Source organism: Schistocerca nitens, chromosome 2 (genome assembly GCF_023898315.1).
Source record: "Schistocerca nitens isolate TAMUIC-IGC-003100 chromosome 2, iqSchNite1.1, whole genome shotgun sequence".
In the NCBI taxonomy this organism is placed as follows: domain Eukaryota; kingdom Metazoa; phylum Arthropoda; class Insecta; order Orthoptera; family Acrididae; genus Schistocerca; species Schistocerca nitens.
The window spans coordinates 321,185,052-321,212,885 of NC_064615.1; the positions used below are offsets into that span (position 1 = coordinate 321,185,052).

A 27,834-nucleotide genomic window follows, 5' to 3' on the forward strand; every position below is an offset into this window, starting at 1 on the left:
ACATAAAGCTTTTTGCTTGTAGTAGGCCTAATAGGCATTTGATATTGGTACTTCGTGAATTATATTCTGTCGTGTTATAAAAACGACCATTTGTGCCAAAACAGTCTCATTTATTTGGTGTGTGTTACAAAATTGCTGCCATATTAGAAAGGCCTATTTTGTTTTATCTAGCAGACAGTGACAAAATAGACGTAATCAGATCGAGAAGCCACACCAGTCTTGGGTAGTATTTGTGTTAACAGCTTTTTCAGTTTTAGATAACGACACTTCGATTTTTCATGTAACAACGCGTTTGACGAACTTTGATGAGGTAATAGATTCTTTCGCAGAAAGGAAAGCACGCCATTGTAAAGCTGTAGCAAGATTAGTGAGAGAAAATGCTAGGAGCTAAGGATTGAAGAAATGTGTAATTTCTTGCTTATCTCTTGTCTTTATTGGTTTTATGTATCCTATATTTATGTCACACAAAACAGCAAGTTAATAGCTAATAGGCAACAAAGAGTTCAGATTTTCTGAGGAGTTCTTATTCTTACGATTACAAATTTACAAATAATCCCATCTGCTATTAATTGAGAGATTTTTTTTTTAAAGAGGGACAGGCTGTCAAACCGGCCGACTGTGAGCAGGAGAGGCACCACACTGTCCTGAATATAGTTTGGTGGCATCCATTACAAAATATACTTTATGAAGAGGCGTGGCACTGCACTTCGGCATACTTAAGATCAAATAATATGTCTTACATTTCCTCGAAGACATATGTTTCAGACTCTTCAGAAAGATGTGCGCTACAAGATGAACATATTTTTGAAAATTCGATTTTTTTTAGTATTGACCCGGTTCGCAAATATCGTAGATCCTGGGCTGATGGGCAGAGCAGTCTGAGTTATAGTCTCCACGTGACCCGTGTTTACATTTAGTGATTTAGGTTTCCCATTCGTTTACTCTCACGTCAAATGAAAACAAAACAGATATCTGTGACTGGGAGCTATCGAGTGAATTAAAATACATTCACATAATTACGGAAGGCTAAAATATGTTATTAGTTTCAGATTTTATTTTATTTCTACCTTTCTGACAGTCAAGCATTAATCACCTTGCAGAACAATGAAGTTATTTTTGTCTGTTTGCTAAAGAAATTGACTTTTATTAACCATCTCGGCAGAGTCAATCAATGTATTTGAAACGAAATGTTTTATTCCCCAGTACTGGCTAGTTTCAACTGTTCGCTGCATTTCAAGTGCACGTTTTCATTGTCCAGCACGTATGGCATTATGCCATAATAAAGAACCAAACATGAGATAATACAGTACTGGTGCTCCAAGAATATTTACATCCCGAAAACCACACTGAAAAGCTAAATATCAGGTCGAGGTCTACTTCATTGGGAATCTGGACATATGAATGTGCACTTTGCACTTTAAATGTGCACATTTTAATATGGTTCATGAAATTCTGATGCTCTTGGAGTATCCTCTGATGTCTTGTTTCTTTTACGACATAATGTATGATCTTTCAATGTTTTACACGTACGTACATACGGGCTTTCTTTGTCATGAAAGCTGTGCATGTCGCCTGTTATCTGCGCTCTCTGGCAACTGCTGAAACGAATCTATTTCTAACAGGTCGCGGGAAAATATTGCGAATAGTGGTTTGAAAAGCGTTACTTTTAAAGTAAATATCCTTTTACGTAAGTTGAATTATGTGCAAGAATGTACCACGTATCTCAGAGCATTTGACTCTCATTTAAAAATCAACTCTTTGATGACAAGCCATTTAGAAGAATTTCGAGCCCTGAAGATCAGACATTTATGTCGTTGCTAAAAATTTTACTGGCACATTTGTGTGATATATTTTAAAGTGTAAAATGCGCAAAAAAGATCAACATTATATGCGAAACCTTAGATTCTCTTGCAGCTTGAGACCAAATTATATGTGAAAGCTTTGCTTTCTTTGTAGGAACACTATTAATTTAAACTATTAACTTTCCCTGTTAGTGTGTTCGTGCTACTTAACAGTGATGTTGCTGTTGGCTGACTACATCACGTGTCCTATGCTCTGAATATCCGCTGCCATCGGCTGGCGAGATCACGTGACCTGATCTATGACTGACTAACAAAAGCGCATTGCAATCTCGATTTCAATTATTTGGAAAGTAACATGCAGTGATTGGTGGAATTCCAATGCATACTTTCGTAATACGAAAATACGCAGCGTACAGGTTGCTGCAGATCAAAGATATTTCCAAAACGTGTTTTTTTCCCTGAGTTTCGTGTCTTTTTCCCTGAGTTTTGTTTTCTAAAGTGGCGGGAAATTCTACTCCCATGTATAATACCATAACCATTCAAAGGTTGATAAGGGAAAATATACTGTCACTTAACATGGAAAAAGTTTGTTTTCACCCGGGAGAAAGTGTATTTTTAACCAGGAATTCCGGGAAAAATCCAGGAATTTTTTTTCCTTGTCCACGTATACACCCTGTTGATCCTCTGTTGCCTTCATTATTTCATCTCTCAAAGCTACCCATTCTTCTTCTACTGTATTCCTCCCCCTGATCTCGTCAATCGTTCCATAACGCTATCTCTGAAACTCTCTACAACCTGTGGTTCTTTCAGTTTATGTAGGTCCCATCTCCATAAGTTACCTCCTTTTTGCAGTTTCTTCAGTTTTAATCTCCAGTTCATAACCAGTAAATTGTGGTCAGAGTCCACATCTGCCAATGGAAATGTTTTACAATTTAAAATCTGGTTCCTAAGTCTCTGTCTTATCATTATGTAATCTATCTGAAATCTTCCAGTGTCTCCAAGCCTCTTCCGTGCATACAACCTTCTTTCATGATTCTTAAACGAAGTGTTCGCTATGATTAAGTTATGTTTTGTGCAAAATTCTACTAGGCGGCTTCCCCCTCTCATTCCTTATCCCTTGTCCATATTCACCTAACACTTTTCCTTCTCTTCCTTTTCCTATAGTTGAATTCCAGTTTTCAATGACTATTAAATTTTCATCTCCCTTAACTATCTGAATACTTTCTTTTATCGCATCATACATTTCTTCAATCTCTTCATCATCTGTGGAGCTGGTTGGCATATAAACTTGTACTACTGTGGTAGGCATGGATTTCCTATCTATCTTGGCTACTATAATGCATTCACTATGCTGTTCATTGTAGCTTATCTGCATTCCTATTTTTTTTTATTCATTATTAAACCTACTCCTGCATTACTGTTATTTGATTTTGTATTTATAACCCTGTATTCATCTGACCAGAAGTAAGTTCCTCTTGCCACCAAACTTCACTAATTCCCACTACATTTAACTTCATCCAATCCATTTCCCTTTTTAAATTTTCTGACCTACCTACCTGATTAAGGGCTCTAACATTCCACGCTGTGATCTGTAGAACAGACTACTTTACATCCGGAATATTTTACCCAAGAAGACGGCTGTAATTTCCCCTTGCTTTCAGCCGTTCACAGAACCAGCACAGAAAAGCCGTTTTGGTTGATGTTACAAGGCCAGATCAGTCAAACATCCAGACTGTTGCCCTGCAACTACTGAAAAGGCTGCTGCCCCTCTCCAGGAACCACACATTTGTCTGGCCTCTCAACAGATACCCCTCCATTGTGGTTGCATCTACAGTATGGCTATCTGTATTGCTGAGGTATGCAAGGCTTCCCACCAATGGCAAGGTCCATGCTTCATGAGAAGAAACAGAAAAAAAATGGTTTAAGTGTTGTTGACAATTGTGCAGCAAAGAACAAGAATGAAGAAATTTTTAGAAACAAAACAAAAAAGAAAAAGAGTATGATGATGTTATAAATCAGCCAAATTCCAATAATTATAATAATAATAATAGTAGTAGTAATAAGAATAATAGTAATAATAACAACAATAACACAGAAACTGCAGTAAAGCAAACTGACGGCATGAAAGAGAAGGCTGAAAATGGTGGGGTACAATCTCCTTCGAGGAAAGAGAATGTATGTCAAGCACAAAATGTGGCAAATATGGTGAAATTAAGAGATGAGTTCACAAATCCCTCTATTTTGGGTAGATAGCACAGGCAAATGGGATAGAGAAAACAACTCATACACAGAGAAATCAAAAGATGATTAGACTATTCTTGAAGACTGGAAATATCTACAATCAACCATGCCTATCACATAATGCAAAACTGAGATGTTACAATGCAGTCATCAAGCCAGAAACTATGTAGGCACCAGAAGCATTGCTTGTGGATTGGAAAGGTGCACTAAAATATTTCAAGAATCTAGAGATAAAAATCACCAGAAAAATTGCAAGGCCCAGGAAGACAGAAGAAGGCTACAGATTGTGTAGTAGACAAGAGACCAAACATATATCTAAATACTACATCATATGAAGAAATGTTGACTGAAATTTTATGGATGTATCGGGAGAACACTAGACAAACTAGAAAGATCTTGGAGTACACAGAAAGCAGTAAGAACATGTAGTGAATCACCGAAATGAGAAACAATCTGAAGGATGCTGGCATAAGAAGTTAACATATACAAGTCAAAAGTCAAACAAACATTCACCCACAAAATGCTCAGGTGGAAAGTGATCCAAGAGGTCAAGAAATTCAAGAGAGGAACAACTGGGTCATAAGAAAGGAAGAAAGCGTGTAGTGAAAATATGAAAGCACCCGAGAAAATCTCTCATCAAGTAGACACTTCATATGATCCTCTAGTGGCTTGTGTGTGTGTAATAATAATAATAAGAAGAAGAAGAAGAAGAATTGTTTGCAATTGTTAGAGAAAAATGAAAACGGAAATTTTACAGTGGCACAAATAAGAAACTAGAATTTGAAACCAGTCTATTAGGTTGGAGGGTTAGTTTGTAGCGTTTTTGTTTTGCATGTCGGTATTCCAATTACTGTGGGTTTATTTATCAATTGTCATTTTTTATTTGTAGTTCACTGTTGTTATCTGAGTAGACATTTTGTCATTTGGAGATAGTGAGTGGAGCTGTGGGCGCTAGAAAATGGAGTGCCAAGTGGAAAAATGGAACATTTCTGACATATTCTTGTGTCTGAATTCAGTATAGGGCTGACAGCAGTGGAGGCAGCCACAAACATTTCTGCCATGTATGGAGATAATACCACTGAATAGAGCATGACAAGAAAATGATTTTCTCATTTTAAGGAGGATTGTTTTGACGTTAGTGTATCTCCACATTCAGGAAGACGTTTGGGGTTTGATGAAGATCACTTAAACTCATTAATCCATAATGATAGATGTCATTGTACTTGAAAAGAAGCAAATGTGATGAACTGTGATCATTCCACATTGTGTGACATTTGCATACAATGGAGAAGATTCAAAAATCGGATGTATGGGTACTGCATGCTCTAAGCCAAAATCACAAAAATCTGTGGGTGGCCATATGAACATTACTGGTTGTTTGTCTTCAATTGGCTCATGAAGAACACTGATCATTCCTATACTATATCATTACTGGTGATGAGGAAGTGTCTCAGTGTGCTAACATAAGGAAAAGGCAGGAATGGTTGAGCACAAAAAAAGCAGTAACTCCCCATATTAGGTGGACCATATATTGTGGCAGTCTGCCATGACTGTAAGCAAACGAGAACTTAGGCAGCCTGAGGGAGAGGAGTGGTGCAAAGGAGTAAGCCCTGCCTCCCTCTCAAACAACTTCCATCCTACATCCGCGTTCTGTGCTTCCACAGAAGCATAATCGTAGGGATCGCTGTGATTCATTTTGTTGTGGTGAGAGCCACATTTGAATCCCTTGATACATCAGGATTAGTCTCTTCACTCATTTAAAAATGAGGAATAAAAACAAGCAATTCACAACACACAGAAAACTGGAGTACACAAAGCATTTGGTAGTGGCTACAGCCCAATTGTATGCTCTAGTTGGCAGTGGTGGTTCAGGCCTGACCTCTACTGGTATCTCATGCAACAATAGTTCAAATTACTCTCCACATAAAACTGCCATGATGTAGTGTCTGCACAATACAAAGATCTGAACACATCCCCCAAAGATAACATGATGCGTCTGGTGGAACAGCTACGAATTGCTTTCCTGAGGTGTAACTATTATAGCAAGAACAAACGTGATTTAAGGAACACAGTACTTTGCAGAGCCAATGTACGATACAGTGAAGTACATGTTGCACATAGCACTGAACACATTGAATGGACAACAGTAATACAGGTTACAGAATATGACAAACAATCATTTGCAGTCACTTAAATAATATTGTTTCTCTGATGGCTCACCAGAGCGCATCACGTGGCCAACCCAGGTGGTCTCAATAAGTGGGCCTGTGAACTGTATGGATGCACAATCTCTGAAATCACACATATCATGAGTGAAGGTACATCATAACCATCATTGCTGATATTTATTGTCAACAGCTGAGATGCCTTGCAGATGCAATCCAAGCATGACATCCAGGAAGACTTGTGAAGTGGTGCCACTCCACAATAATGCCTGCCCACATTCTTCTAGACTGATAAAAAATTCTATATAGGAATTGTGTTGGGAAGTTTTTCTGTACTTACTTTTATTACCTGCTCTTGTACCCTCAGATTTTCACCATTTACACTCTCTATTGAACAACTCTCAAGGAACTTCTTTTGTGGAAGACAATGTGCCCCAAACATGGCTCAACGAGTTCTTCACATCAAAACAGTGCGATTTCTAGACAGTCAGGGAATCAAAAAGTTAGCCCAGCATTGGCGGACAGTTGTAAATAGTGAAGGAGAATATATTGTTGATGACTAAAATCTCTCTTAAGTGTGTCTATTGCGTTTATTAAACTTACAGAAAAATGATATGAACTTACACATCAACCCAATATTAAACTCCTTTTGAGATGGTGATTTGAATGCCTAGTGCAACTTGTTAGGTTATTTTATTTCTATTTACAGGTATTTGACACTTGTTATTTTGAAATATCCATTTATGCTCTGTGTATTTTGTCTTTCAGACCTTGATGGTGATGCAGATAGTGGTCGTGGTGATAGCTCTGTATCATCGGATATTAAAGAGGAAGACCTCCCAGAACATCTACAAATAGGGAAGGAATTTAAATTTAGGGTCACAGTACTGCAAGCTGTTGACATCTCTACGGAATATGCTGACATTTTCTGTCAGTTCAAGTGAGTGTCCTAGCTTGTCACTTAATTCATTTTACACTGGAATAGAGCAGAAATCTCAACTGTACAACAAGCAGCTACTGTTGTTTATACATTCTGTTGAATATTTGTTGTGGTTGAATTTCAAGTCTTTGTGGATGATAAAATGTTGGACAAGTGACATCCATTATTGCTGGTAATATAGTTACTGGAATGTCTATATAGTGTCTTCAACCAGCCCACATAATTACAAGCTTTATCAATAAGAAGATACTTTATTACATTTTACTCTATAGTTCTTCAATACTAGGTTGGAAAATAGCAAGAACAGTGCATTTTCTCAGTTATAGGAAACAGAGTATGCCCAAAAAATAAGTATCTGGTAATTCATTTTCCTCTTGAGGGTGTACATTAGGTGTATATCCTGAGATATAAAACTGGAGTGAATATTGACATTAAGATCCACATAAGAGAAGAGATGAAATTATTTTTAAGAAAAAGTTTCAAAAGTATAGGTGTGATTATTTTCACTGATTTAAACAAAGCTTTTGACCATTCTTCATGGAGTTAACCGTCACACATTTGTGAACATCGAGAACTTCATAAAATTGTAATCTGTCCCTCTAAATTACTGAAGAAACTGTGCAGGTAAAATATCATAGCCATACATCACAGCAATAAAAGGAAGCTCTACTTTACACACTTGAAAGGAGCAGAAGCAAAAGCAGTTGCAAATTTTTTTAAAGTAATGAGTGAGAGTAGATGTAATTTACAGCACAGAATGGGACTAATACATTAAAACACAAAGAAGTTCTGCTTACCAGGCACAGTGAATCAACACATACCATAGACATTTGACTTACAGCCTTTCCTAATCCAGCTCCCTTCCTCTTCTTTGTAAGAGTAGGTGGGTACCAGGAAGCGGTAACATGCTGTTCATCAAATACAAGAAGCAGAACGGTGAGCAAATGATACAGAGTGAAAGGAACCAAGCTGGCTAGGTAGTTAAATAGGTATTGTTATGTATTTAGTCTGTTTTACACAGTAATGTGCATCAAAAGGGTGCCACCATTCAGGCACTCTAGTTATGGTGCCACACTGAGTTCTAATATATTGCATGTTAATGACACTCACAAAACGACCAATTTCTGCTTCCGCTACAAGATTGTCAGAGCATCATGTTTGTACACAACTAATGATATCAGCTGCCACAATGTACACTGATATCCTGATCTATTTTTGTGTTAACTGATGCAAGGTTATATTGCCAATCACAATATTAATAGCAGCAAAAGGTGACTTCCACTTAGTTCATGCAATAGTTCAAAGCCAGTTCAGTCCAGTTCACATCTGTCTCAAAAAAATCTGAGTGCCTAAAGTTCTACAGTTCCTGTCCATGTCAGTCGACACTATCTTCAGTTTCACATACAAGTATGTACAAGTAATTGTCAATCTGATCAATGACAAATGTTAAATGAAATTATTAGTCAGTAACAGAATTGAGTGCTGTCAAATGCAGCAGTTCTGCTAAACACTTTTAGAGTAGATAGTATCCCCTATACATTAAGCTAGGCAAGATGGACATCAAATACCAAGCCACCACGTGTCAACACTAAAAGCTGAGTATTACTTTTGTACACTGACTTGGAAGGTAGGAGATGAGGTACTGGCAGAAGTAAAGCTGTGAGGACGGGGTGTGAGTCGTGCTTGGGTAGCTCAGTTGGTAGAGCACTTGCCCGCGGAAGGCAAAGGTCCCGAGTTCGAGTCTCGGTCTGGCACACAGTTTTAATCTGCCAGGAAGTTTCAGACATTAATAAATGTTTACTACTTGACTATTTCGGTTGTCCAATATATGTATGTTTTGAAGTCCTCCATTTTCATAAAGATGCAAAGTGTGCATGCCAGCAAACTTGCATTGCAGCTAAATATCAGCAGCTGGAAGTGTGCTGCCTGCTACCTGTGATGTTTTGCACCATAAAGTTGTGATCAATACAACAGGCATCTTCTACATTGCAAAGAATACTCTGCTACAGTATTTGTCATGCAATGCAGTCATTCGCTGGCCTATATTAACACTTCTACTGTCAACGACCTGAAGACTAGTTTGAACACCAGAGTGCTTCACTAGGCGTAGTCCTACAGAAGGAGGGGTGCTGCTGCCTTCTTCTGAACTTAACATTAACTCTAAACCATGGGGCAGCATTTTTCATATTAACAAATACCAGAAAAGAATCAAACTCCCAATTATAAAACAGCTTCAAATGCTTGATTTCTTTACATATGAGTTAATGTTTTAAAAATATTTGATGATCGGCTTGTAAGGGAGAAAAAGTGTAGAAAAGGTTTGAAATTATACTTAAAAAGTTCATTGGAAGTCATTAAGGACTATCATTATGAGACACTGAATAAATACAGTGTCGGTAATTTGAACTCCATTTTAAAAAGAAACAAATTTTTCACACGTCATTGTTTATGACATATCTCCTGAACTATCGTACGATAATATACTTACATTCAGTAATACGTGTAGATACTTTCTGTAAAGTGTGTTGTGAATAGAGTTAGTGGTAAAGTAGTAATAAATTAAATGGCATGCCTAATGTTGAAGTTTTACTGTGTACCATTTTATGCAGAAGCTAGTTTTTCATGCATGTAAATGTCTATGATGCCACACCTCCAGAACTGTGTCATACAATGATATAATTTTGGAAGTACATTCTGTGCTATATTTGGATCCTGTCAGCAAACTGCATTACAAATAGAGTCATAGTGAAGAAATAATAAATTGAAATGTCATTTCTGATGCTGAATTTTTACTGCTTGAAGTAAGTGATAACTTGTTTTTTTCCTTTCATCATTTTGTGGGGATGTCAGTGAGGAAAGAGTCCGTAAAAAATTTGAAATTATGTGTAAAGTTTGTTGGCTGTCACTAAGTGCTCTTATTCTCAAATACTGGATGAATAAGGTCTGTGGCCTTCAGGAGCTCAGCATTCATTTGCTTGGCGACCCCTGGGTTTCTGAGCTGGGAACTGGTAAGTGCTGCCAACCCCTATCACTTTAAGCTCTGGGCATGCTTCAGCAACCACCGTGCAGTGTGTCGGTGGAATATTGTGTGTCTCAGGGAATCGGGATCTTGGCTTGACCGCCCGGATTAGTGAGGAATGAAAAACCTGTATAAAAAAACCTCAATCTCGTGGTCCGTGCCAATGGGATACATGTGTACATGGGCAGGGAAGGGGGAGGAAAGGTTATTGGATTCTGATTACAGTGACAATGTACAGGAGGTCGAGCAGTCAGGACATTTGAGTGGGCATCCAGGACTGCCATTAAATGACAGAACAGAAAATTAGGTAAAATAAAGAGAATATATTTCAGTGTACAGTATACAAAGTGTGCGCCTAGGGTCAGAAGTTACCAGGTTTAGGCCAGTCTAGGAGGTCGAACAACTAATTGAAGTGGCCAACGGAAAGGGAGGCGGTTCATGTTAATTGATATTGGTGGCCAGTCAGGAAATGCAGAGCCAGTGGCTCTGCCTCCAAAAGACGTCTGTTCTGCTTGAAGTCTGTATCACAAGAGAGAGAGGCAACTGTGTTTTGCAATGCAGACTCCTCCAGTGTCCATGTGAGCTGTATCCCATACATGCTATTGGCTAAAACCGATGGCATGAATTTGCTAGTGATCTCAGCAGAGGGCTGTGGGCATCTCTTGTCAGCACCTTTAACTGGACAGAACTCCCTCATTTCTGAAAGACAGAAACTTGTGTCGTGTAGGCACAGCTGAAGTTTCTCTGAGAGAAAACTTGTAAAGATGTGACTGGGCTTTTGAAATAAAATTTTTTAACCAATTTCCTAAAATATTCCTTGACTGGCTGCCACTGTGCACACAAGGCTGTTGAGGTTGAACAGTCATTAGCAGGCAAACTCTGGGGAACCTGCCACACCTCAGTTGTGTAAGGCTTACTCGGGCATGTGGGGCTCTGTCTGAGTGGACTGTTATTTCCCTAGCTGCTCATGGGACCAAAAGGGATCCTCAGAAATTTTCTTATCCTCCTCCCAGCAGAAAGGGTGGGCCACTGATAGGTACCAACACCCATTCAAGTAAGAGGGCTCGTGTAGCCGGTTTTCCTGACTCATGAGCAAAATCTATGAGTTTCAAGTCTAGTAACAGAACACACATGCTGCCAGTCAGAATGTGTTTTTAACTGTCAAAAGGAAAGAGGACAGCTTTGAGAAAGTTTCACCTTTCTTTATTAAAAGAGGGCTAGGATGCATTGCTGGCAGTTTAAAATGTGTTAAGCAATTGCATAATGGGACACTGCTGGAGGAAACCACTAGTTCCCAACAAGGTAAGAATCTACAGAATGCACTATGCCTTGATGAATATGCCATTAAAACTGAGCTGCACACCACCTTGAATTGCAGTAAAGGTGTTTTGATGTGCAGGGATCTGGTGGACATTCCCAAGGAGGAACTGAAAGATGAGTAGGCTCCAAAATGAATAGTTGACATGCAAAATACGAGTATCATGAAGAGTGTGGATTGGAATCTTGTAAAGTCTGACTCCTTTCTCCTGATGTTTAATAGCACGAAACTTTCTGAGCGTGTTAAGGCAAGTTTCCTCTGCCCAAGTGTGTGGCCTTATGTACCCAACCCTGTGCAGTGTTTCAAATGCCAGCACGTTGGGCACACTACTGTTGGATGTCAAGGAGAAGCTACTGGTGGCAAATGTGGCAAGACCACCCATGAAGGTGCCCTTGTTCATCTTCACTGAAGAATGTGAATCGCTCTGGAGCTCACCCTGTCTGGAGCCGGCACTGCAACGTGTATCGGCAAGAATGTTAAATACAAGAGCTTAAAACTATGAACCACATCCTATATAATGAGGCCAAAAAATGTAGAAAGCCATGCTGTCCCCAACTGTTGCTACCTCCTTCACTTTGGTTGTTAAACAATCAGTGCGGAAAGTTGGCGCTGCTACACAAAGAGAGCCTGCCAGCGTCAGCACTAGTACCTGCGTTTGTCCATGCACTTGTGCTGCTGCAGTCATTTCCGAGCCTGTCCCTCTGCCCAGAACTTCAGAAAAAGACGTGATTGCTGACATTGTGGAGCTCCATGCTCCTGCAAAGATTTCATCTGGTACGCTGTTCAGTGTTGCCACAACCACAGCCACAGTCGTGGCTGCAAGCTCTACACAAGGCAAAACATCCACCACAGGTAGAATCATCGCCAACCTTTCTGACATCCATCTCGATTCTTCTTTAGAGGCTATGGAACTTGATATCGGACTGGGGCAATCCCCTCGCCCCAAGATTGAGCCTCCATCTGTTGTGGGCTCCCCTCCACCTTGATAGGTGGCTCTCATCCTCCAATGGAATTTTAATGGGCTCAGGACACATGTGCAGGAGCTGAAGTTCCTGACACAGAACGCCCCCTGTGCATGTTTGCAGGAAACAAATTTTAAGCCATCTGCTGCCCCTGTCCTATGGGACTGTACACTCTATAGCAAGGATGACCTGACTAGGGAAAGGGCCAAGGGAGGGGCTGCCGTGTTTGTCAAAAATGTGAACCACTCCTCTGCCCTCCCCCTGGCTACTGACCTGCAAGCAGTTGCAGTTAAAATTCATGCAGCTGACATTCATGCACGCGGCAGAGGATTACAGATTCCTCTCTGTATTTACCTCTGCTGGATACAGTAGACTCTGAGGCTCTCACAGATCTTATGGAACAAATCCCCTGACCATTTCTCCTCCTGAGAGTCTTCAGTGCCTATCATGTCCTGTGGGGCTCGATCTCTACTTGCTCATGGGGTCAAGTTTTGGAGAGCCTCCTGACATCTCTAGAGCTGTGCATCCTAAACACTGGTACTCCCACTCATTTCTGTGCTGCTGCTTTGTCATTCTCAGCCACTGACCTATCTATCTGCTTCCAATAATAAAATACCAAAAGCCGTTATTTTGGTTTTATTTCTTAGGCAACCAGTTTCAACATTACATTATGCCATCTTCAGGCCTATACAGCAAAGGTTACAAAAGAGCAATAAATACATAGAAAAAAGCCAGGGAGTATTATCTAAATAAAGCAAGTGTTACACATTAATTTAGATGAGTGAGAGAAATCAGTCTTAATTAAAACCTACATGTTCCAACATAATATGTACCATCAGGAATTAACCAATTATTCATGCATAATGTGAAAACATTAGTAACCTAGTGGAAGTAATCATAAAACAGAACTGTCAAAGTAATGCAACCATCAGTATATCCATTGTCTGCAAATATTTATGGATATTCATGACAAGACATTACCGTTTTTTTTTTTTTAAGAACTTGTAGGTTTTTATGGCTATAGTGACGGTCCACGCACCAAAAATTCCAACTTATTACGATAAGGCACTTTATTTACGGTTCGTATATTTACAGAAACACAAGAAAAACAATGCACAATTTCACGACATGTGTACCACTAGTCAAGTCGCAGACGGGACTGCCAAAGAAGCTCGAGTCTCCAAAGACCTTTTACTCTGCGCTTCGCCGGTGAAGTTACTGGCAGTCGACTGTCGCCACAGAGCCCCCCCCCCCCCCCCCCCCCCCCCCCAGGAGTGTGGAGCACTGGGGGAAGGACGTGGGTGTCTTACTGTGTAGTGGCGTTGTGGGATGCTCACTGGTTGATAGCAGCGTGTGCTAAGTGTCCATACTGTCTGTGCAGGGTGGACTAGCGCTCGTATAGTCCTCCATCCAGTGGGGGAGGGGGGGCAGACTGGTCGACCTGCGCGCGTGAACTGGACGGGCACAGGAGATATTGTTGCAGTACCGGCGGAGGGGGGAGGGGGGGGGATGCGAATCTTGAGCATCCCGTCGGTGCTGAACGTTGCGGTTATGGCAGCCGTATCCACCCCATTTGGGATAGGGACTGTGCGCAGGATGGTGATGTGTGACGTGGGTGTGGACCCACGTGAAGTGTCCCCTATGCGGAGGATGAAGATGGATCCCTCGTGGAGCTGCAAGGAAAGCTCATCGCGTTGGCACTCAGAGGCATTGATTGCGATGAAAATTTCGTCGACAGTGGATGTAGGGTGCACTAGGGGGGGTGGGGGCGAAAAGTAACGTAGTTCAGCAGAAACATTGGAACACTCTGTGGAGGTATTGGGTACCAACACTAGGGACGGTGTAATGTCACACGCAACATGAGTTTGAGCCTGAGGTTGTGGATTGTCACACGCAGTGCCTGTTTGGAACGAGGGTAGAATATCATCGTACGCAACCACTGAGTTTCCCTCGGGTGTAGGTTCGCTGCACATACGATCATGGTGGGACACAGGAGGGTGGGTGGTCTGTGTGGGATCAGGGTCGTCACCATCTGATGGAAGAACACTTGGCTCGGGGGGGGGGGGGGGGGGGTGTTACAGATTCTTCGATCGTCCAGGCTGGTTTCACGCATTGGAGGGAAACTGTCTGCCGGCGACCACTGACGAGAATGTCCATAGTATTGTCCCTGCGACCCACTACTCGATGTAACATAACGAACTCACAAGAGTCCAGTGCCGCATGCCTGAACACGCGAGGGCGGGTATGTGGCCGTGGGGGAGGCGTGCGGATTGCGGCTATGTGTGTCCGGACCCGTTCAACCAGCATGGGGAGGTCAGACAGGTCGGCGATTGCTTCGTCGTTGACGAACTCTGCGGGGAGGACTAGGGTCTCGCCATACAGGAACTCTGCGAGTGAAGCCTGGAGGTCTGTCTTGTAAGCTGTGCGTATTCCTAGCATAACCCAGGGAAGGGCATCGCACCACTCACCACCGTGGCACATGAGTGCCGCTTTCAGCGTTCTGTGCCACCGCTCGACTAGTCCATTGCTCTGGGGGTGGTAAGCCGTAGTGCGGAATCTGTCCACCCCACAGAGGACGCAGAGTTTGTTAAACAGCAGGGATTCAAACTGTCTTCCCTGGTTGGTGGTGATGGATGTAGGACAGCCAAATCGAGCTATCCAGGAGGATACAAACGTGCATGCTACGGAATCTGCTGTGATGTCCTGCAGGGGGATTGCCTCCACCCAACGTGTAACGCGATCAATGCCGGACAGGATATACCTGAAACTATCCGACACGGGTAATGGTCCTACGAGAGCCACATGTACATGACGGAAGTGGCCTTTTGGGATGTCGAATTTACCTAGACTGGGTTGTGTGTGCCTGTCGACTTTGCTGCACTGGCACTGTAAACAAGCACGAGCCCAAGTACGACAATCCCTCTTCACACCTGGCCACACAAAGCGTTCTGTAACCAGGCGCGTAGTAGCCTTAGCACCAGGTTTGTGCCAGGTTATGTAAAGTAGTGAACACTTGGCGACGTAGTGCGGGGGGAACAATAGGCTGAGCGGTGCCCGTGTATGTATCACACCACAGTGGCTTGGCCGAGCCCGGTAGGTTGCACGAAATGATCTGAAGGGAAGTATCTGGGTCCTGTCGGAGGTTGTGCAATTCGGTGTCACTGTCCTGTAAGTGGGCCCATTCATCGAAATTAATGGGGGATGAAATTGCAGTGATACGTGATAGGTAGTCAGCCACCACATTTTCTGACCCTCGAATGTAACAGATGTCTGTTGTGTATTGGCAAATTAAGTCCATTTGCCGGAACCTACGTGGGGGAAGGTCAGTAGCGGGGTTACGGATAGCCTCCGCGAGGGGGCGGTGGTCCGTGAAGATTGTTATATTCCTTCCTTCGATGTCTGTGCAGAAATATTTTACAGCTTCATAAATTGCAAGCAATTCTCTGTCGAATGCTGACCATTTACGTTGAGCTGTAGATAATTTTTTGGAAAAAAAAACGGAGTGGTTGAGTCGTGTCATTGACATGCTGTTGTAGGACTGCACCGATTGTGAAATCACTTGCATCCGCTGTAATCGAGATGCAGGCATCTGGCAAAGGATGGGCGAGAGTGACACCACGTGCTAACGCTGATTTAAGGTCTTCAAAAGCTCTCACCATGTTGCCAGACCACGGTACTCGGCGACTGCCTGAGGTTTGTTTTCCGGCCAATGCATCAGTCAAAGGGGCTTGAATTGCTGCTGCCATCGGCAGGTTACGACGGTAGAAATTGACAGTTCCTAAAAACCGGCATAATTCGCGAAACGACACTGGGAGGGGTAGCTCACGAATGCAGTCAACCCGCTCCTGCGGGGGGCATATACCATCCGAGGAGACTGTGTACCCCAGAAAAATGACAGTGGTGCAGCGGAGTTGTGACTTGTCATTATTGATCTCAACTCAGTTACGTGTCAGTAAGTCCTGTATCGTGGCCAGGTGGAGTTCATGTTCCCTGTCAGAGGGGGAGAAAATTAGTATGTCATCGAGGTATGCGTAGCAATATGTGCAGTTAAAAAGAAGTGAGTCTATAAAACACTGCCAAGTTTGGGCCGCGTTTTTGAGACCATAAGGCATGTAACAAAATTCGTACAGGCCAAAAGGTGTTATTACTGCTGTCTTTGGGACGTCACTCTGTTCCATTGGTATCTGTAAATATGCCTTGCGGCAGTCCAAGACACTGAAGATGCGTGCTCCGCTAAGTACTTGCGCAAAGTCTTGTATGTGAGGTATCGGGTAATTGTCTAATACCGTCCGCGCGTTGAGGCGACGATAGTCGCTGCATAGGCGCACAGTGCCATCCTTTTTGGGAACTAAATGTATGGGGGAGGACCAGTTACTGTCCGATGGGCGAACAATGCCTGTCCTTAGAAGTTCCTCCACTGTGGCTTTAGCAAGGCGTAGTTTATGTGGTGGCAGACAGCGCGCTTTATGGCGCACTGGAGGCCCATCTGTCGTGACAATTTTGTGTGTCGTGCCATTCGTAATAGCGTTCAGCTTGGCTGGCGAACTCATTTGGGGGCCGTCGTGAACGGGGATCGGTAGCACACAAGAGTCACTAACCTGATGTGCCAGGGAAGCAGTCTGCTTCGGTGTCGACAAAGTTCCACAAGGTGCATCTCCAATGTCAGGTGGTGGCGGCATTGGCAGACATTGTACGAGGCGTCGTGCCTCGGTGAGGGCTTGCATAGCCGATGATCTGGCATGGTTCCGTTCGACGTTGTGAGGACGGAGATCGTCGACTGCAGGGCATTCGGGCTGGAGATGGGCGGTGGAAATTGTGAGGCTGTCCGCTGATGAAGAGCACTTGATGGGAGCTGTGTCCAGGTCGTCGGGCAGCTGAGGGGGAGGGGGGGCCGAAGAAGCGACTGAACATGCAATGTGCGTGGACGAGGCGTGGTGCAATAATGCGGCTGACTGAAGATCTGGAGACAGTTCGAAGTGGAAAAGGAAGTCGATCCCTAATACTGGATCTTCGACATCAGCCACGTAGAAGGACCAAGTGAACTGTTTACCAGGTATTAGTCCAATAGGTAACTTGGCCAAACCCTCGACACGAAGTGTCGACTTATTTGCTGCTCGAAGGGACAGTTTGGTTGGTGTCGTGTCCTTTACAGAAAATGTGGGAGGTATGACACTAACATCTGCTCCGGTATCGATGAGAAAATACTGGCGCGAACCTACATCCAAGGCGTACAGACGTCCTCGTGGGGTGGTGGATCTGACAGAATGCAATGTCTGTGGGCGCCCCTGCCTGTATCCGCGGGCCGTGGCGCCTACTGCGGCCCGCGTGCGGCATTTGGGAATGCACAGGACGGACGGCAGTTGCGAGCGGCATCCCTGAAAGTGCTGTGAAACCAGCATATGCATGAGTCGGCTGTACTCGTCCCGCCAGCCGAAGCGTCAGGCGGGGGGAAGGCGGGGCGGGCAGGCGCTAGCCCGGTTGGGGTGGGGAGCGGCTTTTGCCGACCCGCTGGCGGTTCCCGGTCTTGGCCGCCAGGTGGCTGCTGTTCCGTGTGCTGTCCGCGATACGCACACACCCGGCCTCTACCGCCCGACGGTGGAAGTATACACACAGGGTTACCAACCTCGGCGGTGTTAGACAATGTGCTGTGTCGAATAATGGCGTATGCCTGATCCGCCAGCCGTAGTTTATCCTCAAGTGATGCTGCCGCATGTGGAAGCAAATGTAACTGTAGTTCTTGCGGCAGCTTCACCAACCACAATGCCCAGAGTGCTAAGTTCGGCAGGATCTCGGTACCGACCTTTGCACTTAAGCGTCGCCACAGCTGTGAGGGTGTTCTGTCGCCTAAAGTCTCGTCGTAAATTATGTTGTGAATAGTATCAGCCAGCGGACGAGAGAGGCGTTCGATAAGTAATGCGTGAGCAGAGGCATATTTGTTGCTCTTGGGTGGGTTCAGCAATAAGTCACTGATGAGATCAGAGTGGTCGTGCAGGTGGTTCACTAAACACACGAAACGGGTGCTGTCATCTGCAATACCGTGTATGTCCAACATGTTGTCCACCAAGGTAAACCACATCACTGGGTTGTCCGGTTGGAACGGCGGCAGCTTCGGAAAATGGCTGGGGGCCAGTGTTTGCGGGGCTGTAGGAGAGGCACGAAACGCACGGGGATTCTGCACGGTGTTCACTGGTGCGAAATGTGCCTCAGTGGCAGGCGATGTGTTGCGTTGAACGTCCGTTAGCTGTGTAGGCGAGACATGGTATCCAGTCCTTGTAGGCACGGAATCTGTACGGCGACACGACAAGCACGGCGCGGCAGGTGCGGGCGGGTCAACTGCCGGTGCAGTTGTGACGAGTGACAGGGCGGAACCACGGCAGGTGCGTCGCCCGAGGTGTGCATGGGGCGGCAGGACGGATAGGTGTATAAATGGTCCGGCGCAGTAGGCGCGAGTGTCCCTTCGACCGGCACGAAGGGGGGCACGTTAAACGGCGGCCGTGCATGTGGACCTAGAAACTGGCCAGCCGCGTGGTCCATGCTGTGCGGTAGAAACTCGGGGTTTCCGGGGTCCTGTGCTGAAGGGGCATTCTGTTGAGCGTAGAATGCCGTAGAAGGTGTCCGCAACGATATGTACAGCGCCTGGTGTGGTATGCCGGCAGAGGTTAGAGTCGTCTGGCCAGGCGAGGCAAACACGGGAGATACGAACATTCCCAGTGTATTAGTGTATTAGTGGCACACGGGGTGAAGCGTTGCGCTTCACAGTCGAATGTCCATTCTGCAGTCGCGGCGCCGTGCACTGCCGTAAAAACTGGAGGCTGCGACATTGTCTATTGGCGCGAAACCGGTGATACACAGCGAGCAACTGCAACGTATTTTCGCGACTCTTGGTCACCAATGTGGGTTTTTATGGCTATAGTGACGGTCCACACACCAAAAATTCCAACTTATTACGATAAGGCACTTTATTTACGGTTTGTATATTTACAGAAACACAAGAAAAACAATGCACAATTTCACGACACGTGTATCACTAGTCAAGTCGCAGACGGGACTGCCAAAGAAGCTCGAGTCTCCAAAGACCTTTTACTCTGCGCTTCGCCGGTGACGTTACTGGCAGTCGACTGTCGCCACAAACTGTCTTGTCACAAATACCCACACATATTTGCAGACAATGGGTATACACAACTGATGGTTTCATTACTTTGACACTTCTGTTTTATGATTACTTCCACTAGGTTACTAATGTTTTCACATTATGCATGAATAATTGGTTAATTCCTGATGGTACATATTATGTTGGAACATGTAGGTTTTAATTAAGACTGATTTCTCTCACTCATCTAAATTAATATGTAACACTTGCTTTATTTAGATAATACTCTCTGGCTTTTTTCTATGTATTTATTGCTCTTTTGTAACCTTTGCTGTATAGGCCTGAAGATGGCATAATGTAATGTTGAAACTGGTTGCCTAAGAAATAAAACCAAAATAACGGCTATTGGTATTTTATTATTGGAAATCAACCAGCCAAAGTCCCGCACCCCGGACATAGGATGGAGTTACATTTATCTCTCTGCTCTCCAGCCCACACCAACTCTGTTCACTGGGAGGTCATTGATGATGTTTATTCCAGTGACCACTTCACAATCTGCATTCATGTACTGGGTGGTGGATTGCTGGAATAGAAGCCACCAATGTGGATATTTGACAGGGCTAGCTAGTCACTGTTCAGCCATTTGGCATGTTTGAACACTGTGACAGTGTCCAGGAATGGGTGGACCACATAATGTGTGTGATCCATCATGCCACTAACCCATCCATACCACAGTCTTTGGGTTCTCTTAGGAGGCCACTTGTGTCTTGGTGGACATAAAAGTGCATTCAGCCATCCAGGCCAGGTGTACAGCTTTTTGATTGTTTAAATGCCACCCAACAGTGGACAACCTCACAGTCTTTCAACTCGCAAGAGCCAAGGCTCGACGCATCAGTAAGGAGAGCAAAAAATGGTCATGGCAAATGATCCTGCACGCCATCAACAATTTCACTTGCTTGACAAAAGTATGGGAAGACATCCAGAGGATTTCCAGTAAACACAGTCGTTTACCAACAGCAGCAGTGCTGAAACAGGGTTATCTCCAAATGATGCCCAGAGTCATTGTTAGCTGCTGGCCAAACATTTTGCAAAAACTACATCTGATGCAAGCCAGGATCTTGCATTTCATATCTACCGTGCAACTATAGAGGGGGGCAAGCTGGACTTCATATCCAACTGCTCTGAGGCCTAAAACTCTCCTTTCTCCATGTGGGAGCTCAAATCAGCACTGTCTGAGACACACGATACTGCGCACGGTCATGACCGAACCCAGTACTGCATGCTTCGACATTTGCTAGCAGCATCAAAGGAAATCCTCCTCAAATACTTTAATCTTATATGGCAGATAGGCAACTTCCCCAGCTCATGGAGAGAGGCAGTTCTGATACCTGTCTTGAAACCAGGAAAGGACCATACTTTGCCCAATAGTTACAGGAGTATCGCCTTAATGAGCTGCATAGGAAAGACCTTGTAGCAAATGGTTAACTGTTGTCTGGTGTATCTGTTAGAGATCAGACAACTCCTTAGCCGCTCTCAGTGTGGATTCCAGAGATTTAGGTCCACTTTCGACAACCTGGCCCTGCTAGAGATGACTACTCAGCAGTCTTTCCTATGCAACCATCACTGTATCTGTATATTCTTTGGTATCGGTAAGGTGTATGACACCACTTGAAGAGAGTGCATTCTTGCACAACTGCATGTATGGGGCTTTCGTGGCCACCTCCCCATCTTCATATGGTCATTCATGTCTCAACGGTTTTTTCAGACCCAAGTTGGTGATGCCCTGTCAGATTGTATTGAGCAGGAGATTGGTGTCCTTCAGGGCAGTGTTTTAAGTGTTCCAAGTGTTTCCTCTTTGCCATAGCTATAAACAGTATCATGTCTGTGGTAAAGAGTCCCGTACAGTGCTCCTTATTTGTGGACAATTTTGCTGTCTTCTGTTCCTCTTCCAGTGTTGCAACAGCAAGCTATCAGTTGCAACTTGCAGTGCGGAGTTTAGAGGAATGGGCTACAAAGATAGGTTTTCAGTTTTCTGCAGATAAGTGTGTGTGTGTGTGTTCATCTTAATCGTTACCACACCTGAGAGACTTGAAGGCCAGAACCCTGAAGGCATTAAATCTCTTAAAGTGCCTTAGCAACAAGTCTTGCGGAGTGGACAGGACAGGTGTCCTCCAGTTTTATTGGGCTTTCATGCATTCGCTGCGAGACTATGGATGCACGGTGTATGGATCAGTGAGGCCTTCTTACATGAAGATAAAAAATGGTTCAAATGGTTCTAAGCACTATGGGGCTTAACATATGAGGTCATCAGTTCCTTAGACTTAGAACTACTTAAACCTAACTAACCTAAGGACATCACTCACATCCAAGCCCGAGGCAGGATTCGAACCTGCGACCATAGCAGCAGTGCGGTTCCGGACTGAAACACATAGAACCACTCGGCCACAGCAGCCGGCTATGAAGATCATTGATGCTGTCCACCACAAGGGGATTCAGCTGGCCACAGGTGCTTACAGGATCAGTCCCATACCCAGCCTCCATGCTGAGGCCAAGGAACCCCATTTACCATCCGGTGGCTGCTCTTCATGGTGCATCAGGCATGTAAGATCCTCACAGCTCTGACTTCACCAGCACACCATATTGTTGCTTGTCTGCCTCTGGAAGGCCTCTTCTCCAACTGTCCGTGAGCCACAATGATGTTTGGGATCTGCGTGCAGCACTCACTCGGTGTTGAGCAAGTACAACCTCAAATCCCAAGTTTTAACTGTCTGCTGCCCTTGTTCCTGCAGAGGCCCAGCGTCATTTTAGATTTAGTGCCATACTGGAGAGATTGCACTCCTGCTTCTGTTTTTAATTCGATATTTTCAGACATTTTATATGAGCACCACAACTACGTAGATGTCTTTACAGATAGGCCTAAGCAAGGGGATTCTGTTGGTTGCTGTGTCATTTTTCCAGATCGTGCCCTCAGGGTCCAATTGCCTCAAGAATTTATTATCTTCGATGCAGAATTATATGTTATCTTGCAGGCACTGGAGCAGATGAGACTTTCTTCCAGTGCCAAATTTCTTGTCTGTTCATATTCTCTGATCGCCCTTTACTATCTCAACATTTGTACCGAGCAGATAAAGTCATCCAGAATATCCAGGATGCCCTCCTCCAACTACAACACCTGGGGAAGGAGGTGTCTCCCCGCTGGGTACCTGGGCACATGGGAATTTCGGGGAACGAATGGGCAGTTCGAGCAGCCAAGGAGCCGTGTCGTGATTACCAGCTATTTCAGTGTGCCATCCTTCTGCGTGCTACCACCTCGCTGTTGAGGTACAAAGTCCTGCATGAATGGGAAGACGAGAGGCTGGAAGTGACTAACAACAAGCTCCGTGTCGTAAAGCCCACAACTCGGACGAGGTATTTCTTACTCGCCTTCGCATAGATCACAGGCCCATGAGACATGGATTCTCACTCCAGTGAGAGGACCCTCCAATATGTCATGCTTGTTGCTGCAGATCACTGTGTGTCACATTTTATTGGACTGCGTTTTATTTGCTAACCATTGAACTACAGCAGATTTGCCAATGGCTCTGCCCTCCATTTCGAGCAGTGTTCTAAGAAATGTAGTTCAAATTTTAAAGTTTTGTGAACTGCCCAACATTTTTAACAAGATTTTAGGCAGATGTTTTTTTAATGTGTCAACAGGGTGACTGGCTCACCCAAGTTTTTTGTAAGAGGTCACCCAGTCACATTTCTCTGTGCTTTTCTTTTAGCTCTTCTGCATTTTAATTTAATGTATAGCTGGTTTTCCTTCTAATTGGTTTTAATGCTTGTAAGACAGAGTGACTTTGTGGTCATTTCAAGTGCTTGGGGGTACAGCAGTTTTAGTTTATCTCCACATTAAGCGTAAGGGCACTGATGACCTCACTGTTACGCACCCATAAGATACACACACACACACACACACACACACACACACACACACACACACACACACAGGTACAACTCACACACACTGAAGTCTGGGTATTTGTGTGCTTTCAGCTATGCTGCCTCTAGAAGAACACACTGACTCTTACTATAATACTTGTTATATTATGTTAAACTTTTAACATATGATTATACCTCTTAATGAGTAGATTACTACAGCATTTTAAATTTTTAAATTTGGTCAATAATTACAGGAAAAATTAAAGTGAAATTTTTGTTGCCCGTGGAAGCCATTAGGTAGGCAACCTGCAACTGGTGTTGGGTTCTGGAATAGTTGCTTAGTAATGTAGACTGCCAGAGGGGAAAGAAATTGAGCTAGTTTGCATACATTTCTTCTGAGTCTTATTATGTTGTCACCCATTATTTCATTAAATAACTGAAATATTATATCCCACAAGCCTTAAGGTTACTTGAGTTTTGCACTAATAGTGCTGCCTCAGGATATTTTCTGCTTAGGAACATTTCTTACTCAGAATTCATAAAGTTTAATTTTAAAAACTTACTAAAGTTTTTGAGTAACTATAACTGTTGGTAAGGGCCAGTAATCAGTAGGAATGAAAGTGATCAAACATGTTTTAGAGTTAAAAATATAAAAAAGCATAAGCTCAAACATTTAAATTGAAAAGTAAATACATTGTAACACACCCTTATCCTCCTAAATAAGTAGTCCATGTTCAGAGAGTGTATCAGCAAGATGATTTGTAGTTTCTGTCTCTTGGGTTTTGAGAACTCATCAGTTGATTAACAACAAAAGCACTGTGATGCAATTACACTAGTCATTTTATTAATATTTTTTGTCACAAAATTCCATATAATGTTTCACTAAACAACAGTTCAAGAAATAAGCAACTTTCCTATGAAAATTCGCAAGGCATATGCTGTGGTAAATGATTCTAACATTAAACTGAAATCATGCCAGGCCAACACAACAGTTGGGAAATTTAACACAAGAGAGCTGAAACGGAAGTAACACTGGCACACAGTGCCAGTTGCCAGCTGTGTACTCCTACATTTACTTCCAGCATATCTGATACAAATTAATATGATCTTCTATACTATATTCTACATCTACATTATATTCTGCAAACCACTGTGAATTGCATGGCAGAGTGTACCAGTTATTACGGCTTCTTCCAGTTCCATTCACGTATTGAGTGTGGGTAGAGTGATTGTTTAAATACCTCTGTCTGCACTGTAATTAAACTTATCTTGTTCTCACAACCTCTACGTGAGCAATAAGTATGGAGTTGTTGTAGTGTATTCATAGAATCATCATTTAAAGCTGGTTCTCGAAACTTTGTAAGAAGGCTTTCTCAGGATAGTTTACATCTATCTTCAAAAGTCTGCCAGTTCGAGTTTCTGCATGATCCCTATGACACTGTCCAAAGGGTCAAACCAAAGTGTGACCATTCATGTTACCCTTCTTTGTATATGGTGAATCCATTAGTCCTATTTGGTACAGGTCCCACACACTTGGGCAGTATTCCAGAGTGGGTCACATGAGTGATTTGTAAGCAATCTCCTTTGTAGACTAATTGCATTTTGACAGTATTCTACCGATAAACCAAAGTCCGCCAGCTGCTTTACCCATGACTGAGCTTATATTTTATATCCTTATAACATGTGACATCATTTATTTTTGGAGTTGGCCAATTCCAACTGTGAGCCATTGATATTATAGTCATAGGATACTACATTTTTTTGTTATGTGGAGTGCACAATTTTACCATATCTGAACAATTAAACATATCTAAAAACAAAGATGATGTGACTTACCAAATGAAAGTGCTGGCAGGTCGACAGACACACAAACAAACACAAACATACACACAAAATTCAAGCTTTCACAACAAACTGTTGCCTCATCAGGAAAGAGGGAAGGAGAGGGAAAGACGAAAGGATGTGGGTTTTAAGGGAGAGGGTAAGGAGTCATTCCAATCCCGGGAGCAGAAAGACTTACCTTAGGGGGAAAAAAGGACGGGTATACACTCGCACACACACACATATCCATCCACACATATACAGACACAAGCAGACATATTTAGTCTCTAAATATGTCTGCTTGTGTCTGTATATGTGTGGATGGATATGTGTGTGTGTGCGAGTGTATATCCGTCCTTTTTTCCCCCTAAGGTAAGTCTTTCCGCTCCCGGGATTGGAATGACTCCTTACCCTCTCCCTTAAAACCCACATCCTTTCGTCTTTCCCTCTCCTTCCCTCTTTCCTGATGAGGCAACAGTTTGTTGCGAAAGCTTGAATTTTGTGTGTATGTTTGTGTTTGTTTGTGTGTCTGTCGACCTGCCAGCACTTTCATTTGGTAAGTCACATCATCTTTGTTTTTAGATATATTTTTCCTACGTGGAATGTTTCCCTCTATTATAACCATGAACAATTAAACAAATTGACAATTTTTGCACCACTTTAAAATCTTGTCAAGTTCTGACTGAATATTTATGCACCTTCTTTCAGACAGTACTTCACCATTGACAATAGCAAGGGTCCCAACAAATTTCCATGAGGCACACCCAAAGTTACTTTTACATATAACTATGATTTTTCATCCGAAATAACGTTCTGTCTCTCCCCACCGAAAATCCTTTGTTTGATACCCATATGTTCGTACTTTTACAGTAAACAAAGATCTGATACTGAATCAAATGCTTTTTGCAAATCAAGAAATACTGCATTTACCTGACTGCCTTTGTCCGAAGCTTTAAGTATGTCATGTGAGAAAAATGCGAGTTCGGCTTCACGTGATCGATCTGAGATTCTACACCAAATCAGTTTCATGTGTCACCATTCCCGTAACATCAAGCAAGCCCTACATCAGAAATACAAAGTGTTTCACAAATCTAACAAATATTTCCACAATATTCTGTAACACCAAAGGCCAATTTTCAGTATCATTCAGTGGATCAAAATTGTATTTAGGGACCATCGTAGAGTGACCGTTCTCTTTGCATGCAAATCTTGTTTGTAATATACTGACATAACTGTTTGGACATGGGAAGAGATAGGCTAAAATATTACAAAAACTAAAATCAGCATGAAAATGTCAAAATCAAAGCTAAACAGAATGTGGTTCATACACACATTAAAAGATGTCATTTTAATCATAGCTTACAAATCTGAACATGGATTTTTCCAGGACACAGTGTTCCATAAGTTATCAATGCATTTGTATTAATTTTTCAATAAATTGATATTAATTAGAACAGTGGCATTGTAAAAGATGAATTAGAATTACCTATATTGAGATATTTTGACCTTGTATATTGACTGCGACACTTTGGTGGCTCTTCAGGTCAAGCAGTACATTAATATCAGGCTTTCCAGAGAGAGTTCTTGGAAGCTATCATCCACAAAACTTATTATGTCACTGTGAATAAGAGGCAGTTCTGAGTTCCACTAATGTTAGTAATATTGGGGATAATTTCTAACAGAGACACTAAATACGAAAACTTGAATCCCATAAACAATGCTGATATATACAAGTAAAAAGATTGATATGGAAACAGAGAGATAATTTCAAGCAGCTTTATGAAGTAAATGAAATACTACCTTTCACAACATGATTTGGACTCCAAGACCACTGCCTCATTCCCAACTTCATCCTAACTCACAACAACTTCTCCTTTGAATGGAACATATACAAACCAATCCACAGCCCAGCCTCATGAGAACCCACATTACACCCTCCAATACTAAACTGTTTATGGCCCATCTAAAAAAGAGCTTCCTAGCCTTCCTAAAAGACAAACCCTTTTTCTGGTTCAGGTTCGTTGAGAACATCTTCATGATCTGGACTCAGGCCCAAGACACCCTATCCTCATCCCTTTATGGCCTCAGTATCTTCTCTCCCATATACCACACCTGGTCCTTGTCAACTCAGTGTACCACCTTCCTGGACATCCATCTCCTCCTCTCTGATGGCTCCATCCACATCTTTGTCCATATTAAACCCACCAACCACGAACAGTACCTGCATTTCTACAGCTGTCATCCCTTCCACACCAAAAAATCCCTCCTGTTCAGCCTGGCCACCCGGGGACAGCATACCTGCAGTGACAAGAGCTCCCATGCCCAGTAGCTGAGTGTCTCACAAAGACCTTCACAGACAAGCCCTATCCCCCAGACTTACTCCGTAAACATCTGTGTCATTTTCTCACACACTCCCAGTTCTCCCACCACCTCAGAATCAGCTACAAAGTAGTGCCCCCTTCATCACCCAATACCAATCCAGACTGGAACAACTGCGACATCCTTCGTCAGAGCTTTGATTACATATCATCATACCTTGAAAAGAGGTGCATCCT

The 27,834-nt window shown here is 43.1% G+C and overlaps 1 protein-coding gene across 1 annotated transcript in view; it reads left to right on the plus strand.

The window, feature by feature from the left end:
- LOC126236107 (kinesin-like protein unc-104) overlaps positions 1–27,834 on the plus strand; it is a 387,080-nt gene that overhangs the window by 294,370 nt on the left and 64,876 nt on the right. The window contains exon 22 of the mRNA XM_049945175.1: positions 6,977–7,148. Coding sequence (XP_049801132.1) covers positions 6,977–7,148 — 172 coding nt within the window. The remainder of the gene's footprint in view (positions 1–6,976; positions 7,149–27,834) is intronic.